General features: G+C 43.1%; 1 protein-coding gene across 1 annotated transcript in view; it reads right to left on the reverse strand.

Moving 5' to 3' along the window:
• ARHGEF3 (Rho guanine nucleotide exchange factor 3) overlaps window positions 1-20410 on the reverse strand; it is a 271390-nt gene that overhangs the window by 205330 nt on the left and 45650 nt on the right. Inside the window, exon 2 of the mRNA XM_039242446.1 lies at window positions 4570-4636. Coding sequence (XP_039098377.1) covers window positions 4570-4636 — 67 coding nt within the window. The remainder of the gene's footprint in view (window positions 1-4569; window positions 4637-20410) is intronic.

Here is a 20410-nt window from a genome sequence, read left to right on the forward strand (position 1 = left end):
TCACACTCCTAGGGAGAGTTTCCTCCCTGCATCGGTCTCTCCCCCACCCCTCTCAGCTAACTGGAAGACTGGTAGCAAATATTTGCACAGGGGAGGGTGGAAATTCTGAGCTCAGCACTGCCCCAGCCAGATGGGGACCAGATGTGCAGTAAGCACCTGATGGAAGCACTTAGTAATTATACCCCAGGGTCCCACCTCTCAGGGTCCCATCTTCTTATTCTCATAATTCTGTTCTGGTTTTACTCATAATGCTCCCTCTAGAACTGCCCCCACCCAAATCTTCCTATTGGCAGGATGTATGTGCAGCACCCATGGGTCTGGTAAGAGACAGGTACAGCATCACCCCTTGCCCAGGAAGGCAGGGGAATCAGGAGGGTGGGTAACACCACGGGCCTCTGTCTCCTTAGATGAGCGTGGGAACCAAGAGACCCAACCTGCCCTTGATAATGACAACTTCTAAAAGGGCCAAACCACTTGGTAGGTAGGAAGAGTGTCATCCAAGGGCCACCAGCCCTTCCAGAACCCCTCTGCAGCCCAAAACCCCAGCCCCCCCCAAAAAGGAAAACCATAAACCGTACTCCTAATGCCTTGAGGAGTAATGCAGATCTGCAGCAAATGTTTCCAGGGAAGACGAGGAGGGGGTTACAATACAATTCACTCAGCAAGACTTTCCTTAAAATTATTCTGAAAGATCTCATCTTTTTCCAGACTCCTTATTAGGATGCTAACCACTCCCTCTCTGCCCTTCATGCCCTGTCCCCGGCTCTCTCCTTAGCCCTCACATGTCTCCTTCTTGGCTTCTCAACCAGTGTGAGGTGGTTCCTCTTCCCCTTGCCTTTTACCATCCATCTCTCCCCACCGCTTCTCCCTACCCCACCCCCAAAATCTACAAATGCCCAGGGCATAAGTGAACTAACACAGGTTCTTTATTCTTTACAAGCCAAACAGGAATGGAATTACAAATCCTTATAATGGTTTTCTCTGCCGCATATATAAATATGGGAAATTTACTAGCCCACAGGTTCTAAAAACTTCCTTTCTTAATAAAGAAGAAAATAAAGCATTTACAAAAAGCGTGCCCTGCCTTAGGACAGCATGCATAGCTCAGTCTAACAGGCTTGGGATCACATTTCATTATAGAAAATGTATCAGCTACTCAGCATCCCTCCTCATCAGGGAAATACAAATCAAAACCACACTGAGATACCACCTCACACCAGTCAGAGTGGCTAAAATGAGCAAATCAGAGAACTCTAGATGCTGGCGAGGATGTGGAGAAACGGGCACCCTCCTGCACTGTTGGTGGGAATGTAAACTGGTACAGCCCCTCTGGAAAACAGTGTGGAGGTTCCTCAGGAAACTAACAATAGAACTCCCTTATGACCCAGCAATAGCACTGCTAGGAATTTACCCAAGGGATACAGAAATGCTGAGGCATAGGAGCACATGTACCCCAATGTTCATAGCAGCACTCTCCACAATAGCTAAAACATGGAAAGAGCCTAAGTGTCCATCAACAGATGAATGGATCAAGAAGATGTGGTTTATCTATACCATGGAATACTACATGGCAATGAGAAACAATGAAATCTGGCCATGTGTAGCAACATGGATGGACCTTGAGGGTGTTATGCTGAGCGAAATAAGTCAGGCAGAGAAGGACAAATACCATATGTTTGCACGTATAGGAGGATTAGGAGGAACTTGACGGAGGACCAAGGGGGAGAAGAAGGGCGGAAATGGTGGGGGAAAGGGAGAGAGGCAAACCATGAGAGACTCTTGAATGCTGACAAAAACTGAGGACTGATGGATGTGGGGGGGAGGGGGGGATGGGCATGAAGGAGGGCACTTTGGGGATGAGCACTGAGTGTTATGTAGAAACTAATTTGACAATAAACTATTTGTAAAAAAAAAAAAAAAAAAAAAAAATGTATCAGCTAGATAATGCCTCAAATGTCTTCATCTCGGCATTCTGGGTCCTTCTTGTTCTTCAGTTCCAATTGCCGTAACAATGGTTATGGAGCATGGCCTGGCTGGGAGTAAGGGGGTTTCCACTTAATGGGGTTCCCTCCTAACCTCTCAGTGTCATGGAGGATTATGCTCCAAGAGGAAGAAAGATCAATTTGGTCAATCTGGCTATTGATCAAGCCCCAGATCATCTCCCTCTGGCATATCTTGATGCCAGTTTGTCTAACTTTACCAATAAGCCCATGGGCCAGGAAAAATCAAAGCAAGGACAAAGGACCAAAAGAAACACCATAGCTGGGGTGCCTGGGTGGCTCAGTTAAGTGCCTGACTATTGATTTTGGTTCAGGTCATGATCTCATGGTTTGTGGGTTCAAGCCCAGCATTGGGCTTTGTGATGACAGCTCAGAGCCTGAAGCCTGCTTCAGATTCTGTGTCTCTCTCTGTCCCTCTCTCTCTGTCCCTCCCCCACTTGCACTCTCTCTCTGTCTCTCCAAAATGAATAAAATGAATAAACGCTAAAAAAAAAAAAATTCTGTCACCTATTTGATTGCAATTAGCCAGTTTGTTTGTTTGTTCTTCTGCAGTGATTCCCTAATTTTAAATATTACCATGCAGGGGTGAGGGTATCAAAGGGTCACTTAAACCAAGTATGTATCTAACAGGTTCCTTTGAGCAGCAATTTCTGTAAAACAGAGTTGTGCTTAAAAATTTACAAAGCATTTTTCAGTGGAAAACATTTGAAGAGATCTTGCAGCCATAGGTAAGGCAATCGATTGTCCCAGTGTCCCTGGGACTTCCAGTGCTAACCCAGGGCAATCGCAAGCAAACCTGGGTAGTTGGTCACCCTAGACATGTCCCAGTACTTGACTAGTGACACTGCTGAATCAGAAGGAAGGGCAAGGTGTGCTGAAGGGAGGCCAGCGAGGGAGGGAAAATAAATGCCTTCATAAAAGGTCAACTTGCTCATAGAAGGTCCAATTTCTCTATAGCTCAAAACTGACAATAAATGTCAACTATTCCAAAGTGTGTACAAACTGTCTTCTCAACAAAGGATTTATTGGCAATGACTTTGGTAAATGCCACCAACTCCATCAACTCTCCTTAATATAGTCTCCGAGCACAGCAACACATCAAAGGCTCTGAGAAGTCTCATGGTGGTGAACATATTTAATTAGGTGTTCTCAACGTGCTCCAAGGTTATTTGACTACACAGTCAAATGTTTTTTGACTACCTAATGTTTTTTCCCACCTAATGGTTATGATCATCCAACTGAACAGTCTTGGAGAAATGGGGACCGTATCCACAAAACCATAAACAACTCAGGGGACACACGACTTATGTTCAGGAAGACATGCACATTTCCTTAAGAGGTCAACGCATTTCTCTTTGTACTCAGTGCAAAGCATATTGTACACTTCGTTAAAATACTGCCATGATCTATATTTATTTTCAATAACACACTTGGGGAAAATGGCTGAGATCTACGTAGGATACTAAAGGTGAACTGAACTAGTAAAAACAGTGCTGAAAAGACCAAAGATGTGACCTTGAAACACAATCTGAAGTTGATTTTGGGTCTGATGGATCTGAAAGATTTGTTTATACATTCAACAAATTAATTAAGCACATATGTGCTAGGTCCAGAGAGATAGCAGTGAACGAGAAAGAATGACAAGGTCTCTCCACACCTGATGCTCAGAGCTTCCAAGCTTACGTTTTAGTAAGCACTAACTAACAATCTTATCCTATCAATGAGAAGAAAGTACAGGGGTTTATAGGAGGTGCCTCAGCTCCTGTCTTCCCACAGGAGGTCATGTCAAGTCTTAGACCCAAGGGATGCAGTGGGTGGGCCAACTTCAGGGTGTGTAAGAGTGCAGGGCTGGACAGCACGGGCAATGCTCTAGGCAGAAGGAACAACACATGCAAAGGCCAGGTGGTGAAACAGAGCTCTGAGCATTCTTTACATATGCAATGGTCTTCTTCCTGCGGTCAGAGCTAGGATTCATTTTAGCTAGCACACAGCAGGCTTCCATACACTTTATCGTCATCATCATCATCATCATCATCATCATCATTATGTTAAGGAAGAGAACTTTGCATCAGGAGGATGTTAGGACCCTTTCTACACTCCTAAGTGTCTATGGCTTTATGACTGGGAGATTTTTATGATTCCCCTTAAAATCAGTTTAGAGCTTACAGGCTTCTCCTTCTGGAAAACAAAGCTCCCCATGAAGTCATAAATCTACATATTAACAGACTGAACATTTCCAATTTCTTTCATCTTCATTGTGCACTGGGCCCCCCACATTCCTGAGAAATAGGCACAAGGTCCCCATCATCAACCCTGACTTGGCTACTTCACCAGGTGCTTCACGTAGCCCAAGACCTTCCAGGGCAAACGGACATCAGCAGTCGCTTACTGGGCCACTCACGGTTTTTAATTAAGCCACAGCCACTGATACTACTTTGATTCCTCTAAGTGCTAAAACCCAGCTTTCTTGGTGAAGACCGATTAGTAAAGCCACCCCCAACAGCATCCTCTCTGGAGCAGCCAGAGGAGGGTGTAGAGCAGCAGGGACAACTCCTGGGAAAACACTTACCCCTCGGAAATTCCAGGCTCTAGAGGAGGGAAACATAGGGAAGCTGTTTTGCAGAAGCCGCCTAGGCCTAGAAGAGGAGAAAAGACAAGACAATGTGTTTCATTACTCACGGGTTAGATACTCAGAGGAAATCACCCACTTCCGATGTAGCTTTATCAGAAAGAGAGAGAGAGATGCTTGGACAAACAGCCCAGGCAAACGAGGCAGCCAAGCTTTTTACAGCTGGCCAATCCTTAGCAGCCAAACACACTCCGACCTCCTTCCCAGTCCCCTGGGAGGGAAGCTCCAGAGTCCCTTAGAAATAGTCAACCCTTCACCCTTAAAAACAATAAAATCTAATCTAAAAATCAACCTGGATGTAATAAAAAAGCCAGACGAAGCTTGCAATCACGCTCTTCATTTCTCACACACACACAAACAATCCCCAAAGGGACGCCTTCAGGTGGTGTTTACAGCTTGAGGTAAGCCTGGAACTCTCCTTGGTGCAGGGCACACCTGAGCTCCAGAGCTTTAGAGGGATGGTCCACAGGACATGTAGCCACTCCCTAACCTGTCAGAACTGTTTTCCTCACCTATTAATCCCTCCACGTGAAGCAATCTCCTTAGACATGACAGAGGCAGGCTCCAGTGGGGTCAGCACAAGAACAGGTACACAGTACAGGGATGGAGAGAAGCGGCGCTGTGGCTGGGCAGCGCCAGGCACACCAGGGACACCTCGCTTCTGTCCTGAAGAGAGAATCCAATGTTGGAGCTGCCAACACACCGCCAGGGACACCTTTTACAATGTGTTTGTGGAGTAGTAAGCTATTCCTTCCAAAAATGTTGTCTGTCGATATGGAAATCCAAATTTCATGTTTGCTTGAAGTACCACCTCACTGCAAAGCATCCTTGAGAAAGGTCCATCTTGGACTTTCCTTGGGGTTTTAGTCACTGATGTACCAAAGAGGTGGTGTTGGTTTTTCACATGACAGTCATACCTCTACTTCGGCCTCTGTGCCATAATCAGCAGTAATGCAAGGCAGAAGTGACCACTGTACCCTGCAGTGCCTCAGGCTTGATGGCCTCTACCATACGAAAGAGACAAATAAGCAACATGCAAGGTAATTATAATAACAGCAGCAGCTAATGTCTATTGAGTACTTAAAACAGCACATGCTAATACTCTGTAGAGTTAATCTCATTGACTATCACATGGCGAGCTAGGTCCTCACTGTACCCATTTAATAGATAAGAAAACAGAGACCTAGGGATATTAAGTGATGCACACAGGTAAAAACAGGATTTTAATCTCATTTGTCTAATCTCAGATCCCATGGTGTTTTACTAGCTGTGTGACCGTGAGCACGAGGTTTCATATTCCTATGTGCTAAACAGGAGAAATAATACCCAGTACATGGTCAAGACGAGATGAGGGTTCTAAATCCAGGTCTATCACTGCTCAGTTCTAAAGATGTTGGCACAGAGCCCCTCCCCCTCCTCCCAAATTCTGGCTCAAAGAGCAGCTTTCGACCAGGGACACAGGACTGACACAGAAAGCTGGGACAACTCACCAAAACAGATGGGAACTCCCACCTGCTGTCTCTTTATATCCAGCTCCACTTCTGCCTCACCCTCTTCCTCACCCACTCGTACAGCAATAAAAACCCAGGCTAATAACATCTCAAGACAAACAGAACATGTGGGTGGTTATTTAGATTTAATACTCTTCTCTATTAAGTAACATGTTGGTCTAAGTTATTCTAAAAAAGCATTTCTCCTTTGGGAAAAGAAAACTTAGAATTTAACAAAACATCTCCCTGGATACTGCTCCCTCCTCTCCCGGGTTATAATTGGGCTTTGCTTTCCTAATTATTTGATGAGCTTCAGTGCTCCCAAAGCAACAACATATACCAGAACACTGCAAGTCAGTGTTCCCATTTTATATGTTGTGGTCCACAGAAAATCATGACCACAATAATCAACAGTGACTACCGTGCTGGGGATGTGCCAGGGACTGTGCTAAGCACTTTGCCTACACACATAGTCTAAGTCTCGCAATAAGATAGGTTGTTACATTATGTTACAGTACACTGCTAATACATGACATACAAATACTGTTATAATGGTGCCATATGTTATAATATTTATATATAAATATATAATACAAAACATATTATAATGGCATTATATACTTATTTTTAAAATATATTTTTTATTTATTTAAAGTAAGCTCTACACCCAAAGTGGGGCTTGACCCCAAGATCAAGAGTCACATGCTCTACTGACTGAGCCAACTAGGCACCCATCATTATATACTTCTAAATAAATAATATAACTTTGGGGGTGCCTGGGTAGTTCAGTAGCTTAAGCATCCAACTCTTGGTTTTGGCTCAGGTCATAATCTCATGATTTGTGGAATCAAACCCTGCATCGGGCTCTACGCTGACAACACAAAGCCTGTTTGGGATTCTCTCTCTGACCTTCCCCTGCGTGTACTCTCTCTCTCAAAATGAATAAATAAACTATAAAAAATAATATACTTTGTATCATAACATATTATCATATAATATTATGGTATAATGGGGGATATTATTATTACCCTACTTTACAGTTCAGATAAACTGACATGCAGAGAGGTTAAACCACATGTCAGAAGTCACACAGCGGGTAGGTTGCCAAGTTGGGATTCATACCCAGGGTGTCTGACTCTAGATTCAGAGGATGTAGCACCTCTCATATAGAAAGAAGCCCTACCCAAGTTGCAGGGTACAAAATCAACGTACAGAAATCAGTTGCATTTTTATACACCAAAAATGAAGCAACAGAAAGAGAAATCAAGAAACTGATCTCATTCACAACTGCACAAAAAACCATAAAATACCTCGGAATAAACCTAACCAAGGATACAAGAGATCTGTATGATGAAAACTATAGAAAACTTATGAAGGAAATTGAAGAAGACACAAAGAAATGGAAAAACATTCCATGCTCATGGATAGGAAGAATAAATATAGTTAAGATGTCATTACTACCTAAAGCACTCTACACATTCAATGCAATTCCAATCAAAATTGCACCAGCATACTTCTCAAAACTAGAACAAACTATCCAAAAATTTGTATGGAACCACAAAAGACCCCGAATAGCCAAAGTAATACTGAAAAATAAAACCAAAACGGGAGGTATCACCATCCCAGACTTCAGCCTCTACTACAAAGCTGTCATCCTCAAGACAGTATGGTATTGGCACAAAAACAGACACATAGACCAATGGAACAGAATTGAGAACTCAGAAGTGGACCCAAAAGTATACAGCCAACTGATCTTTGACAAAGCAGGAAAGAATATCCAATGGAAAAAAGACAGCCTTTTTAACAGATGGTGTTGGGAGAACTGGACAGCAACATGCAGAAGAATGAAACTAGATCATTTTCTCACACCATGCACAAAAATCAACTCAAAATGGATAAAGGACCTGAACGTGAGACAGGAAACTATCAACACCCTAGAGGAGAAAGCAGGAAACAACCTCCTTGACCTCCACCGCAGCAACTTCTTACTTGACACATCCCCAAAAGCAAGGGAATCAAGAGCAAAAATAAACTGTTGGGACCTCATCAAGATTAAAAGCTTCTGCACAGCCAAGGAAACAACCCAGAAAATTAATAGGCAACCAACGGAATGGGAAAAGATAGTTGCAAATGACATATCAGATAAAGGGTTAATATCCAGAATCTATAAGGAACTCACCAAACTACACGCCCGAAAAACAAACAACCCAGTGAAGAAATGGGCAGAAGACATGAACAGACACTTCTCCAAAGAGGACATCCAGATGGCCAACAGACACATGAAACGATGCTCAGCATCCCTCCTCATCAGGGAAATACAAATCAAAACCACACTGAGATACCACCTCACGCCAGTCAGAGTGGCTAAAATGAGCAAATCAGAGAACTCTAGATGCTGGCGAGGATGTGGAGAAACGGGCACCCTCCTACACTGTTGGTGGGAATGTAAACTGGTACAGCCCCTCTGGAAAACAGTGTGGAGGTTCCTCAGGAAACTAACAATAGAACTCCCTTATGACCCAGCAATAGCACTGCTAGGAATTTACCCAAGGGATACAGAAATGCTGAGGCATAGGAGCACATGTACCCCAATGTTCATAGCAGCACTCTCCACAATAGCTAAAACATGGAAAGAGCCTAAGTGTCCATCAACAGATGAATGGATCAAGAAGATGTGGTTTATCTATACCATGGAATACTACATGGCAATGAGAAACAATGAAATCTGGCCATGTGTAGCAACATGGATGGACCTTGAGGGTGTTATGCTGAGCGAAATAAGTCAGGCAGAGAAGGACAAATATCATATGTTTGCACGTATAGGAGGATTAGGAGGAACTTGACGGAGGCACAAGGGGGAGAAGAAGGGGGGGAAATGGCGGGGGAAAGGGAGAGAGGCAAACCATGAGAGTCTCGAATGCTGACAAAAACTGAGGACTGATGGATGGGGGGGAGGAGGGATGGGCATGGAGGAGGGCACTTGTGGGGATGAGCACTGAGTGTTATGTGGAAACTAATTTGACAATAAACTATTTGTTAAAAAAAACCAAACAACCCCCCCCCAAAAAGAAAGAAAGAAAGAAAGAAAGAAGCCCTGCCAAACAGGGCAGAGCATGCTTCTGGAAGAATGCAGCCTGGGGGTTTCTTAATGAAGGGACTAGCTTAGTAGGACCTCAAACTTAGAAGCCTCATAGGCAAAGAAAAAGGATCAGAGTGAGCCTGTCAATCCAGGGCATTCTTTTTTTTTTTTTTTTTTCCAACGTTTATTTATTTTTGAGAGACAGAGAGAGACCAAGTGCAAGCAGGGAATCTAAAGCAGGCTCGAGGCTCCAAGCTGTCAGCACAGAGTCTGATGCGGGGCTCAAACTCACAAACCGTGAGATCATGACCAGACCCGAAGTAAGACACTTAACTGATTGAGCCACCCAGGTGCCCCATTTCTTGTGTTTTAGAAGCAGGTTCTGGGGTGCCTGGGTGGCTCAGTCGGTTAAGCCTCCGACTTCAGCTCAGGTCATGATCTCATGGTTCGAGGGTTCGAGCCCCGCATTGGGCTCTATGCTGACAGCTTAGAGCCTGGAGCCTGCTTCAGATTCTGTGTCTCCCTCTCTCTCTGACCCTCCCCTGCTCATGCTGTCTCTATCTCTCTCTCAAAAATAAATAAAATACTTTTAAAAATAAAAATAAAAAATAAAGAAAAAATAAAGGAAGCAAGTTTTTTGCACTATCAGCAAAAGTCCAAGTGAGAAAATGGTACTTGGTTCTTCAGGTCTCTAAAACACAAAGGTACAGCCTCCTAACAGGGCTGGAGGGGGTTATCTATAGTGTGTCCAGTCCTCAGACCCCGGATGTGAGCCAGGCCTGTGCACGGTGTGTGCATGCATGGTTAGGAAGCACAGCCCATCCTGCAGATGTCAGGGGAACAACGCTGACCAACAACCATCCACCCCTGCGGAGGGACCGACGGGAGGCAGGGGTGGGTGTGAAAAGGAGAGAAACCACTGACACAGGAGGAACAGCTTCTTGCCTGGAAGGAGGCTACAACTGAAGGAAACATTGGGAAGAAAAGTTAAAAACACTATCCAGATGGAGAAATGCCCACAGGAGGAGCAAAAAGTCAGGATGCAAGATTCATTGAGGGAATGATCTCAAATTTCAGGTGTGTGTGTGTGTGTGTGTGTGTGTGTGTGTGTGTGTGTGTGTCTGGAATCAAACAGAATAAGCTCAGGAGCAAAAGGCCTCAGGGTTAGCCACAGAATGTATTTCCCACCACATGGACGTGAATACAACTTCTTCCACCACCTTGAGAAGAGGATTAGTGACCATTTCCAGAGCAGCTCCTAAGAATATGGGTTTCAGAAGTGAATACGTAGAATGCTTTTACTACCCGTGCACTCACTATGTGGGGCTAAGAGCCTAGTGTCTGAGGTACAACCAACTTGGGGATTCCCTCCCCTTCTTGGTGGGGGACTTCAACCAGGCTCCCTACTCTCTACTGTCTTTGAGCCTCCATTCTCTCATCTGTAAAATGAGAATAATAATCTCTCCTCACAAAATTGAAGCATTAATGTATTACATAAAATGTTTGGCAAAGACTCTGGCACTTATTATATACTCAAATTAGCTATTAAAGTAGCCCCTCCTTATTCATGAAGGAAATGTTTCAAGGAAAGCCTGGCTGGCTCAGTTGGTAGAGCATGTGATTCTTGGTCTTGGGGTCATGAGTTTGAGCCCCACATTGGGTGTAAAAAGGGGTATATTAAAAAGGGGTATATTTCAGAGCACTGGGGTGGCTTACAAATCGTGAGATCATGACCTGAGCCAAAATCAAGAGTAGAATGCTGACTGAGCCATCCAGGCACCCCAAATATTTTAATGTCTTAATTCTCAACCCAGGGCATCTTGCTAACAAGACTTTCCTTTTATTTCTTTTCTTTGTTTTACTTTGCTCTATCCAAGAGCAACAAGACAACTGTAGCAATATCAGGAAAGCCAAATGGCTATGCTTTACAAGACAAATTAGGGCAGACTATGGTACCACCTGTGCCAGGCATTCATATCCTGGTTGGACCACTTAAGACAGTGACAGTCCCTTTCAGGTAAATGACTGTGTAATTCTGGCTGTGATGACTAAGGGTGAACTGGCAGGTATTTAGCCAGGTGGAAGATGACCCAGTTCTCTGTGGAGAAGCTCAATGTGAAGACGTCGTTTGCCCAATGGAAAGCTCATCACTTAGGCTTGACTTTTTAAAAAAAGTTTTAAATGTTTATTTATTTTTTGAGAGGCAGAGACAGGCAGAACACAAGCAGAGGAGGGGCAGAGAGAGAGAGAGAGGGAGGCAGAGTTTGAAGCAGGCTCCAGGCTCTGAGCTGTCAGCCCAGAGCCCAATGCAGGGTTCGAACTCACAAACTGGGAGATCATGACCCGAGCCAAAGTCGGATGCTTAGCCAACGGAGCCACCCAGACGCCTCTAGGCTTGACTCTTAAACAAAGGCACAAGGGCACCACCTGTAACATGTTTCCATAGTTCACACTCCGTTTCATTCCACTCATGCCATGGCTGCAACTCTCTTTATTTCCTGATAAAATATGGGGGGAAAGGATCACAGAACCTCAAAAAGAGTCAACGAGTGCAATCACTCGGCACTGGCTGCATCTTCTGCAATAGTCCTGTTGAGAATGCACCCTGAAGGAGAGCCTTCCCCCTTTAGAGAAGGGGTCTGTACCCAATCATAAGGGCTCACATATTAATTTCTCTCTAGCACTTAAAGAACACCTTCACAGGGCAGGCACCGAGTAGACATTAGAGATAGAGCCGTGAGCGGCACAGCTCCAGTGTCTGCTCTCATGAAGCTTACAAAAGGAATACAGGAGTGGGAGAGAACAGCATAATAAGTCTCAAAGAAAAATAAGAGTGGTAATGGGGAGAGCCAAAGGGGCTCAGTCAACATTTGAGGAGCTAGACAGACCTCTCAGAGGAAACAAGGCCTCCCTGTGACCTGACAAGAGGTAAGGGACTCAACCAGGTGGTAAGACAGAGCAGTAGGCCAGGCGACAGGAAGAGCAAGCTAAAAATGCGGGAGGTCGAACTTTGCAAAGATTACCTAAATAGACAAAACTGGAAGAACTAATTGCTAAAGTTAAGAGTCAAGAGTTAAGATGTAGAAGAGAGATGGCATACTTGAAAAACTGGAAGCTGAGTATGACCACTTAAACATCTGTCAATAAAGAAACAGATTATTAAATGAAGCTATATTCTTTCTTTACAATGGAAGACCATGTAGGACTATATATTAATGAAAAATCTCAAAAAAAAAAAAGAGGAAAGAAAACCCAAGTTGCAGGAGGTATACACAATGATATGATATAGGATTCTATTTAGAATCTTGCAAGATAATACTCTATTGTTTTGGCCGCATATGTATGCAGTAAAAATGTAAGACTAAATGTGAAAAGGTTTTTTTTTTTTAAGTTTATTTATTTGAGAGAGAGAGGGAAAGAGTGCTTGTGCATGTATACATGAGAGGGGGAAGGGCAGAAAGAAAGGGAGAGAGAATCCCAAGCAGACTCCATGCTGCCAGTGCAGAGCCCAGTGTGGGGCTTGAACACACAAACCATGAGATCATGACCTGAGCTGAAACCAAGAGTCGAAGACTCAACTGACTGAGCCACCCAGTCACCCATGAAAAGGTTTTATCAACTGCAAAAAAATGGTTCCCTCTGGGGACTGAGAGGGAAAGGGACTGGGGTGGGGCTTGTGTAAGGCTACATCGCTACCTGTAATGTTGCAATTACTCACATAAAAATTCTGAAGCTAACAGGGCAAAAAGATGTTTATTAAATCTCAATGGTAGGTATAGATATGAATGTTATAATAGCCTATATTTTGCTATGTAGGTGAAATAGATTATAATTAATAACAATAACAAATGAATAAATTCTGGCACAGCCATATAATACAATACCAAGGCATCCATTAAAAATAAAGAGGTGTGAGGGATACCTGGGTGGTTCAATCAATTAAGCATTTGACTCTGTCTTCAGCTCAGGTCACGATCTCACAGTTCATGAGTTCAAGCTCTGCATCAGGCTCTACACTCACAGCACGGAGCATGCTTAGGATCCTGTCTCCCTTTCTCTGTCCCTCCCCCCTCTCAAAAATAAATAAATGTTAAAAAAATGTTATAAAATTTTTTTACAATGAGGTGTACTTATGCCATCACCAGCAAAGACCATAAAATACAGTTTGTGATAAAGAGGCAGGGCAACATGTAAATCCATTTACATTTACACACACGCACTCACACGTATAGAATCAGATATGTGTGTGCCCAGGGTGTGCCCGACTGTTGACAGTGAGTGATTATGTATACAGCTTGTCGAGGATGGGAAGCATAAATGCGGACATCATCTTTTACATATATATTTTTAAATCCTTACTATAGGAACATATTAAGTGAGGAAAATCATAACAACATTTACTAAAAGGCCTTAACAGGTAGGGAAGGAGGCAGAGAGGCATGAGATGAGGCTGAACAGGCGGCCAGGGCTGGGCAGGGCAGAGACTTAAAGGCTAAGGTTGGGGGGTTGGTCATGGGGTGATGGGGTCCCACTGAAGCGACATGGTGGGGAATGACATGGGATTTGCCTTTAGAAAGATCCCTCTGGGTAGAGGGAAGAGAAGATAGCTGAGGGGTCTAGAATGAAGGCAGAGACTAGCAGGGAGGCAGGCATCCTGATCCACGACGGCCTCTCTTATGGGGGACTTTCAAGATTCTGAAGGCACAGAAGTCGTTAAGTGTCTGTTCCGACTGCTTTTTTCCCATTTTTTATCCCTCCACCAGCTGTTTTGTAGAACAGCACTGTCCAATAGGAATATCATGCAAGCCACACATGTAATTTTAAATTCTCTGTCACATTAAAACAGTAAACAGAAATAGGCAAGTTTAGGTGTTTTTTTTAATATATTTTTTTAATGTTTTATTTATTTCTAGGAGAGAGAGAGAGAGAGACAGCGTGAGCAGGGGAGGGTCAGAGAGAGAGGGAGTCACAGACTGAAACAGGCTCCAGGCTCTGAGCTGGCAGTCAGCACAGAGCCCGACGCGGGGCTCGAACCCACGAACCACGAGATCATGACCTAAGCGAAAGTCGGACGCTTAACCGAGTAAGCCACCCAGGCGCCCCGCAAGTTTAGTTTTAATAATATAGTTTATTTAACCCAATATATCCAGATACTATTATCAGATCAACATATAATGGAAAAAAATATTACAGATATTTTAATTTTTTCATGTCTTCAAAATCCAAGGAGTACTTTACTCTTATATCAATCTATCTTTTTAATGTTTATTTATTTTTCAGAGAGAGAGAGAGAATGCACAAGCAGGGGGAAGGGCAGACAGAGAGAGAGACAGAGGATCCAAACCAGGCCCCTTGCAGACAGCAGAGAACCTGATGCAGGGCTCGAACTTATGAACTGTGAGATCATGACCGAAGCCAAAGGTGGACACTTAACTGACTGAGCCACCCAGGCACCGCTGCTCTTACATCAATCTTAATTGGCACTAGCCATGTTTCAAGTGCTCAGTAGCCATATGTGGCATGTGTCTATCATATTGGACAGCACAGGTATAGAAAAATGACACATGTAATTTCAAAGAACCTCAGACTTTAAAAAGCCAAAGCTCTATGTCTCAGCAGTTAGTGACCAACCAAAATGTATAAACTGAGACCCTTTTGAAAAGTGAGACATACTCTCCAAAATGATGTTAGTATCAATCTGAATTCAGAAAATTCAGAAGAAAAATACTCAAAGGCTTTAGAGATACAGTCTCTGGAAAAATTACAGGAAATTATCCTCAGGTCATATCCTTACTTGAATAGGTCAACATATGAAATTTTTCTCAAATGGAGATTATCTCAAACAAAAGTCTATGATCTGGTCCTAAATAATATAGAACTACTCTAATCAAACTAATTCAAGAATGAACTAAAGAGAAGACATTGAAATAATTTTTTTAAACCCCTGAAATGATTATATTTATATTTCGCCTTTTGTGAAATGTTTGTTCAAGTTATTTACCCATTTATATAAAGGGATGCTCTTTTTTTTTGTTGATAATATGTAAGGACTCTTTTCACTCGGGAGAGAGCATGTAGCAAAGTGTCTAGCACATACCTGGAACTCTAGTAATCATATTAAAAAGGCATATATTAAATTTCATCAACTGATGAATAAAAATGGATAAACAAAGGCGTATATGCCTGCAATGGAATGTTATTCAAAAGAATGAAGTACAGACACCTGCTGGGACACGGAGCAACCTTGAATACCTTATGCAAAGTGGAAGAAGCCAGACACAAAAGGCCACATTGTGTATGGTTCCATTTATATGCAATACCGAGAATAGGCAAAAATCCACAGAGTCAGAAAGCAGATAATGGTGGCCAAGAGATGGAGGAAAGAGCGAGTGGGAAGTGACTGCTAAATGGGTGAACAATTTCCTTTTGGGGTGATGAAAATGTTCTGAAATTAGGTAGTGGTGATAGATGTACAACCCTGTATATGTACTAAATACCAGTGAATTATTATATACCTAAAATGGTTAAGATGGTAAATATGTGTATTTTACCACAATTTTTTTAATTAGGCAATTTGGATTTATTTATTTATTTTTAATAATGAGGGTATCCTTTGAGTAAATACCTAGTAGTGTAATTGCTGAATCATAGGGTAGTTCTATTTTTACCTTTTTGAGAACCTCCATACTGTTTCGCAGAGTGGCTGCACCACTCTGCATTCCCACTAGCAGTGCAAAAGGGTTCCCATTTCTCCACATCCTCACCAACACCTGTTGTTTCTTGTGTTGTTGATTTTAGCCATTCCGACAGGTGTGAGGTGATATTTCATTGTAGTTTTGATTTGTATTTCTCTGGTGATCAGTGATGTTGAGCATGTTTTCAGGTATCTCTACCCAAAGAATACAAATACACTAATTCAAAGGGATACATGCACCCCGATGTTTATAGCAGCATTATTTAATAGCCAAATTATGGAAGCAGTCCAAGCATCCATCGACTGGTGAATGGATAAAGAAGATGTGGTATACATACATATAGTGGAATATTACTCAGCCATAAAGAAGAATGAAATCTTGCCATTTGCCATGGTACAGATGGAGCTAGAGAGTACTCTGCTAAGTGAAATAAATTAGTCAGAGAAAGATAAACACATTTGATTTCACCCATATGTAGAATTTAAGAAATTCTTAAATAAATGAACAAAGGGGGAAAAAGGAGAGAGAGAGAGACAAACCAAGAAATCAACTCTTAACTATAGAGAACAGACTGGTGGTTACCAGAGGGGAGGTGAGTGGGGGGAATGGGTGAAATAGGTGTTGAGAATTAAGGAGTAGCCCTGTCGTGATGGGGTGTTGTATGGAAGTGTTGAATTGCTAAATTGTACACCTGAAACTAATATTACACTGTATGTTAACCAACAGAAATTTAAATGAAAACTTTTTGAAAAGGGGAAAAAGCTGTAAGTTTCACTGCTTAAAAGATTTAAAAAATTGAAAATAGTGATGGTAAAATAAAGATAATTTTCAGGCAAAATAAAAGATACAAATCTAATGGAAAAAACCCTCATAAAATAATAATGCAAAACAAAATACTGTTAACTATTCCAGAAGCCGGAATTACGTAAATAAAAGCCAGGAGAGTAAACATTCTTTGCAGCCTGGGAATTGACAAAACTGGCTGAGATGTGAAGTTTCATCCGTACTTGTGAGAAATCCACCCTATAAGTCCCTGCCTTGGAGGCACATATTTATGTCAGTCCTTCAACCATGATAAAAATTCCTCTGGCTTCCTCCTGTTCTCCACGCATGGCCCTGCTCTCCGTGCTCAGAGATTCTGCAGCAATGCCCGTTCCATCCTCTGCCCCCACCTCATGAGGCATTCTGCTACATTTCTCTTTCACCCTTGAGCTTTCTACAAAGCTTCTATCTCCAGAAAAGCCATTCATGAGTGCAGTAATCCAGAAAAAGAACCGTCAAAGGCAAATTTCAGTGATTCCCAAGTGGTGCCATGAAGCAGAGGTTTGGTTGCAGCGGTGACAAGTGCATCTGCTTGGAGTCGGCTCTGCCATTCACTAGCTGTGTGACATGAGACAAGTGACTTACCCACTCTGTTCTCTACTCCCCCATCTGTAAAATGGAGGTAATAACAGGATTCCCTTATAGAGTTGCTGCAAGGATTAAATAAGTTAATATAAGTAAAGCTCTTGGCACGTGGTGCACAGAAGGTGTACTTTAAGAACCTGCTTCTGGGCAATGAGCTCAGGGACCAGGGACCATGTTATTTAGGTTCACTGCTGCCTCTGTATCCCCTGCACTTCGTAAGACCTTGATCAGCAGCTGGAAGATGAATGCATGGTGCTTGCTGGCAGTAAGTCTGTGGTCAGCAGTATCACATAGCAGCCTTACAGACACACTGACAGACCATGAATACAACCATATGCACTTGAGAAAAAGAACAGGTATCTATCGTTAAGGCCTCTACTGGGGCCCTCAAGCACCGGGCATGGACCCTGAGGCAAGCCTGACGTGGGGCTGTGGATCTGCACCCATCTCAGCCTTCTCTCTTTTCCCAGGCCTCTCTCAGATGGTGCTGGGTTTCTGAACAAAAGTTCCTCAAATTCAAGTCAGCTCCTCACTTAGAAACTGTCAAAATGAACAGCACCAGAGGAAGGGGACCCTGGTCATGAGGGCATGTCAGGCTCCAACACGATACCTTCCCAAGAGCATTTAAGTATATTTTGGATTATATATGGTTCTCACCTTACCAACCACACTATCGTTCCCATGCTTCTCATCCCAGACACAGTATCTACAAAACACCATAACCGCCCCAGGAAATTAAAACCCAAACACCCTGAAAGACACCATCCCATCATGACAAGTGCACCAATGCTCCTGTCCATTCGCATATTTCAAGTCCAGAGTGGGCCACAGGTTGCTCACTCACATTTCCATGTATTGGACAGTGACCGTGAATCTTTCTAGAACAAAGTAAATCCACCAAAGAGAGACAGCAGACACATAAGGCAGTCATAGCATGGGCTGTGCGGTCTCCAAGACCCTGGTTCAAGCCCAAGTTTACCAAGTGATCTTGGGCAACTTAAGGAACTTCCCTGAGCCTCAGTTTCCAACTTGAAACCAAATCCAGGTCACAAAACAATGAGTCCCGGTCACACAGTCAAACGGCAGCTACTCGTACCATCCCCCATCCCTTACTCTGCTTTGTTTTTCCCCATAAAGCTGATTGCCTCCTAAGGTAAGCTCTGAGAGAACAGAACTATGTTTTATTCTCATCATCCTTCATGCCTACAATGATGCCTGGCATTTCGTAGACGCTCAGAAAATATTTAGAGCTAACGTTTATTAAGCTCCCATTGTGAGCCAGATAGTACACAAAGCACTGAACAGGAATTATTAACATATTCCTCATAACAACCCTATGAAGTCGGTCTACCCATGTCCATTTTCCAGTTGGAATCTGAGGCTCAGAGATGTTTGGGAGCAGAAACCAGATGGCAAGGGTCTTAAAGACTACTACAAAGTTTCTGGATTTTAGTCTGAGTGATATGGGAGGCCACAGGAAGATTCTGAGCAGAGAAGACACACGATCTATGTATTAAAAGGACTGTTCTCAATGCTGTGTAGAGAGAACAGTTGTAGGGGCAAGACGGTGTAGAGGGAGATGGTGAGGAAGTGGGAGAAGACCTTTGGGAGGAGCAGACTGGGAAACAAAAGTCAAGGGCAGACAGATCATCTGAGTTGCTATGGATCTCCAAATGGAGATTGGAGTGAGCAGTCAGATATAAGAAACTGGAGAATACATTCGAGAAGCATCACGCTTTAGACTGAGGAGAAGCCTCACCTCAGGGAGGGAAGCGCCAAGGGGAGAGGACTATTCAAGAAGCCAGGGAAGAAAGGATTTCAGGGAGGGAGTGCTCAACTACATCACTAAGTAGGGGACAGAGAAATGCCCACTGAATTTGGCAAAGCAGGTGTGCCTGGTGACTTGACAAGATGAAGTGAGTGGAGTTGGGGACAGAGCTGAGAGGGGCTGGTCTAAAGATTACCTAAAAGCAATGTCGGTAGAAAAAGTAAGTAAACAAGAATCTTAGGTATTGGCTAGTCTACTGAAGTCATTAAAATATGAGTTTCCCAAGGACAGGCACCTCATCTGTCTTTTTAATGTTTTATTCCTACCCTGTGGGCACCTGGCACATGACAGATGCTCAATAAATATTTGCAAGACTTTTTTGAACTTTCTTGACGTCTCTAGCCAAATAATACAGGTCAACAGGAACTTTGCATCCCTAACAGGACGGTATGGAAGACAGTGAAGAAACGCACACACAAATTACCCCGAGATGGAATGTTTACATTCCCTTCCCTTGCTAAAGAAACTAGCATTAATACTACTTGGCATTTATTCAGCATGAAAATAACATGCTCTCCATTTACTCTTCATACTGGCTTTCATATCTGTATCATCAGTGGATTGAATGGTTTCTCACTGGCAACACCAAATCTCAACATTCAAGCTAACTGTAAGCTGGTGTAATTAGCAGAAATTACAGAATATTTTTAAAGGGATGTTTTGTAACAGAGGTCCTTTGGAAATCCAATTCAGGAAAATTATTTTTTTCATTTTCTCAAAGTGCTGACCTGCAGATGATGTTTCAAAAGCATTTAGGGGTCACTTTTAAAAGCAAGGGGATCATTCTCCCTCTCCCCACCTGCATCCATCTGAATTATGGCACATTTTCAATGGGAAAGGCTTCATTACATCCTAAGGAAATCCACATCCTGCACCTCCAGGTCACAGTCCAGCAGAGAGCGGCCTCACGTCCCTCCGGAAAGGATAATTAGTTTTCTACCCTTTAATCAAGGAGCAGCAGATTGTTGTTTTTCTACAGTTTTGCCTGGGGAGAGCCTGTTCTTTCCCGAATGTGTGTTTTTCTAAACAGGACTCCTTGTACGTACCCAACATTCCCATGAGCCACCACTGAGAGGCACTCCCCCAGTCTTATCTGAAACAAAAACTGAAGCTCTCCGCTGATGACAGCCTCTGGACCCTCAGCTCCACAGATGTGGGATTAGGTCATGGTCATCAGAATTTACCAGCACCAATGAGCTTTTGCTTATCGGCCAAGAGAATCCTCAGTCTCTCTGTCATGGAGGTCATGTTTTTAAGGGTTTACTTAAAAAAAAGGTAATAA

The sequence above is a fragment of the Hyaena hyaena genome, unplaced genomic scaffold (genome assembly GCF_003009895.1).
Source record: "Hyaena hyaena isolate Hyena2069 unplaced genomic scaffold, ASM300989v1 scaffold_212, whole genome shotgun sequence".
Classification (NCBI taxonomy): domain Eukaryota; kingdom Metazoa; phylum Chordata; class Mammalia; order Carnivora; family Hyaenidae; genus Hyaena; species Hyaena hyaena.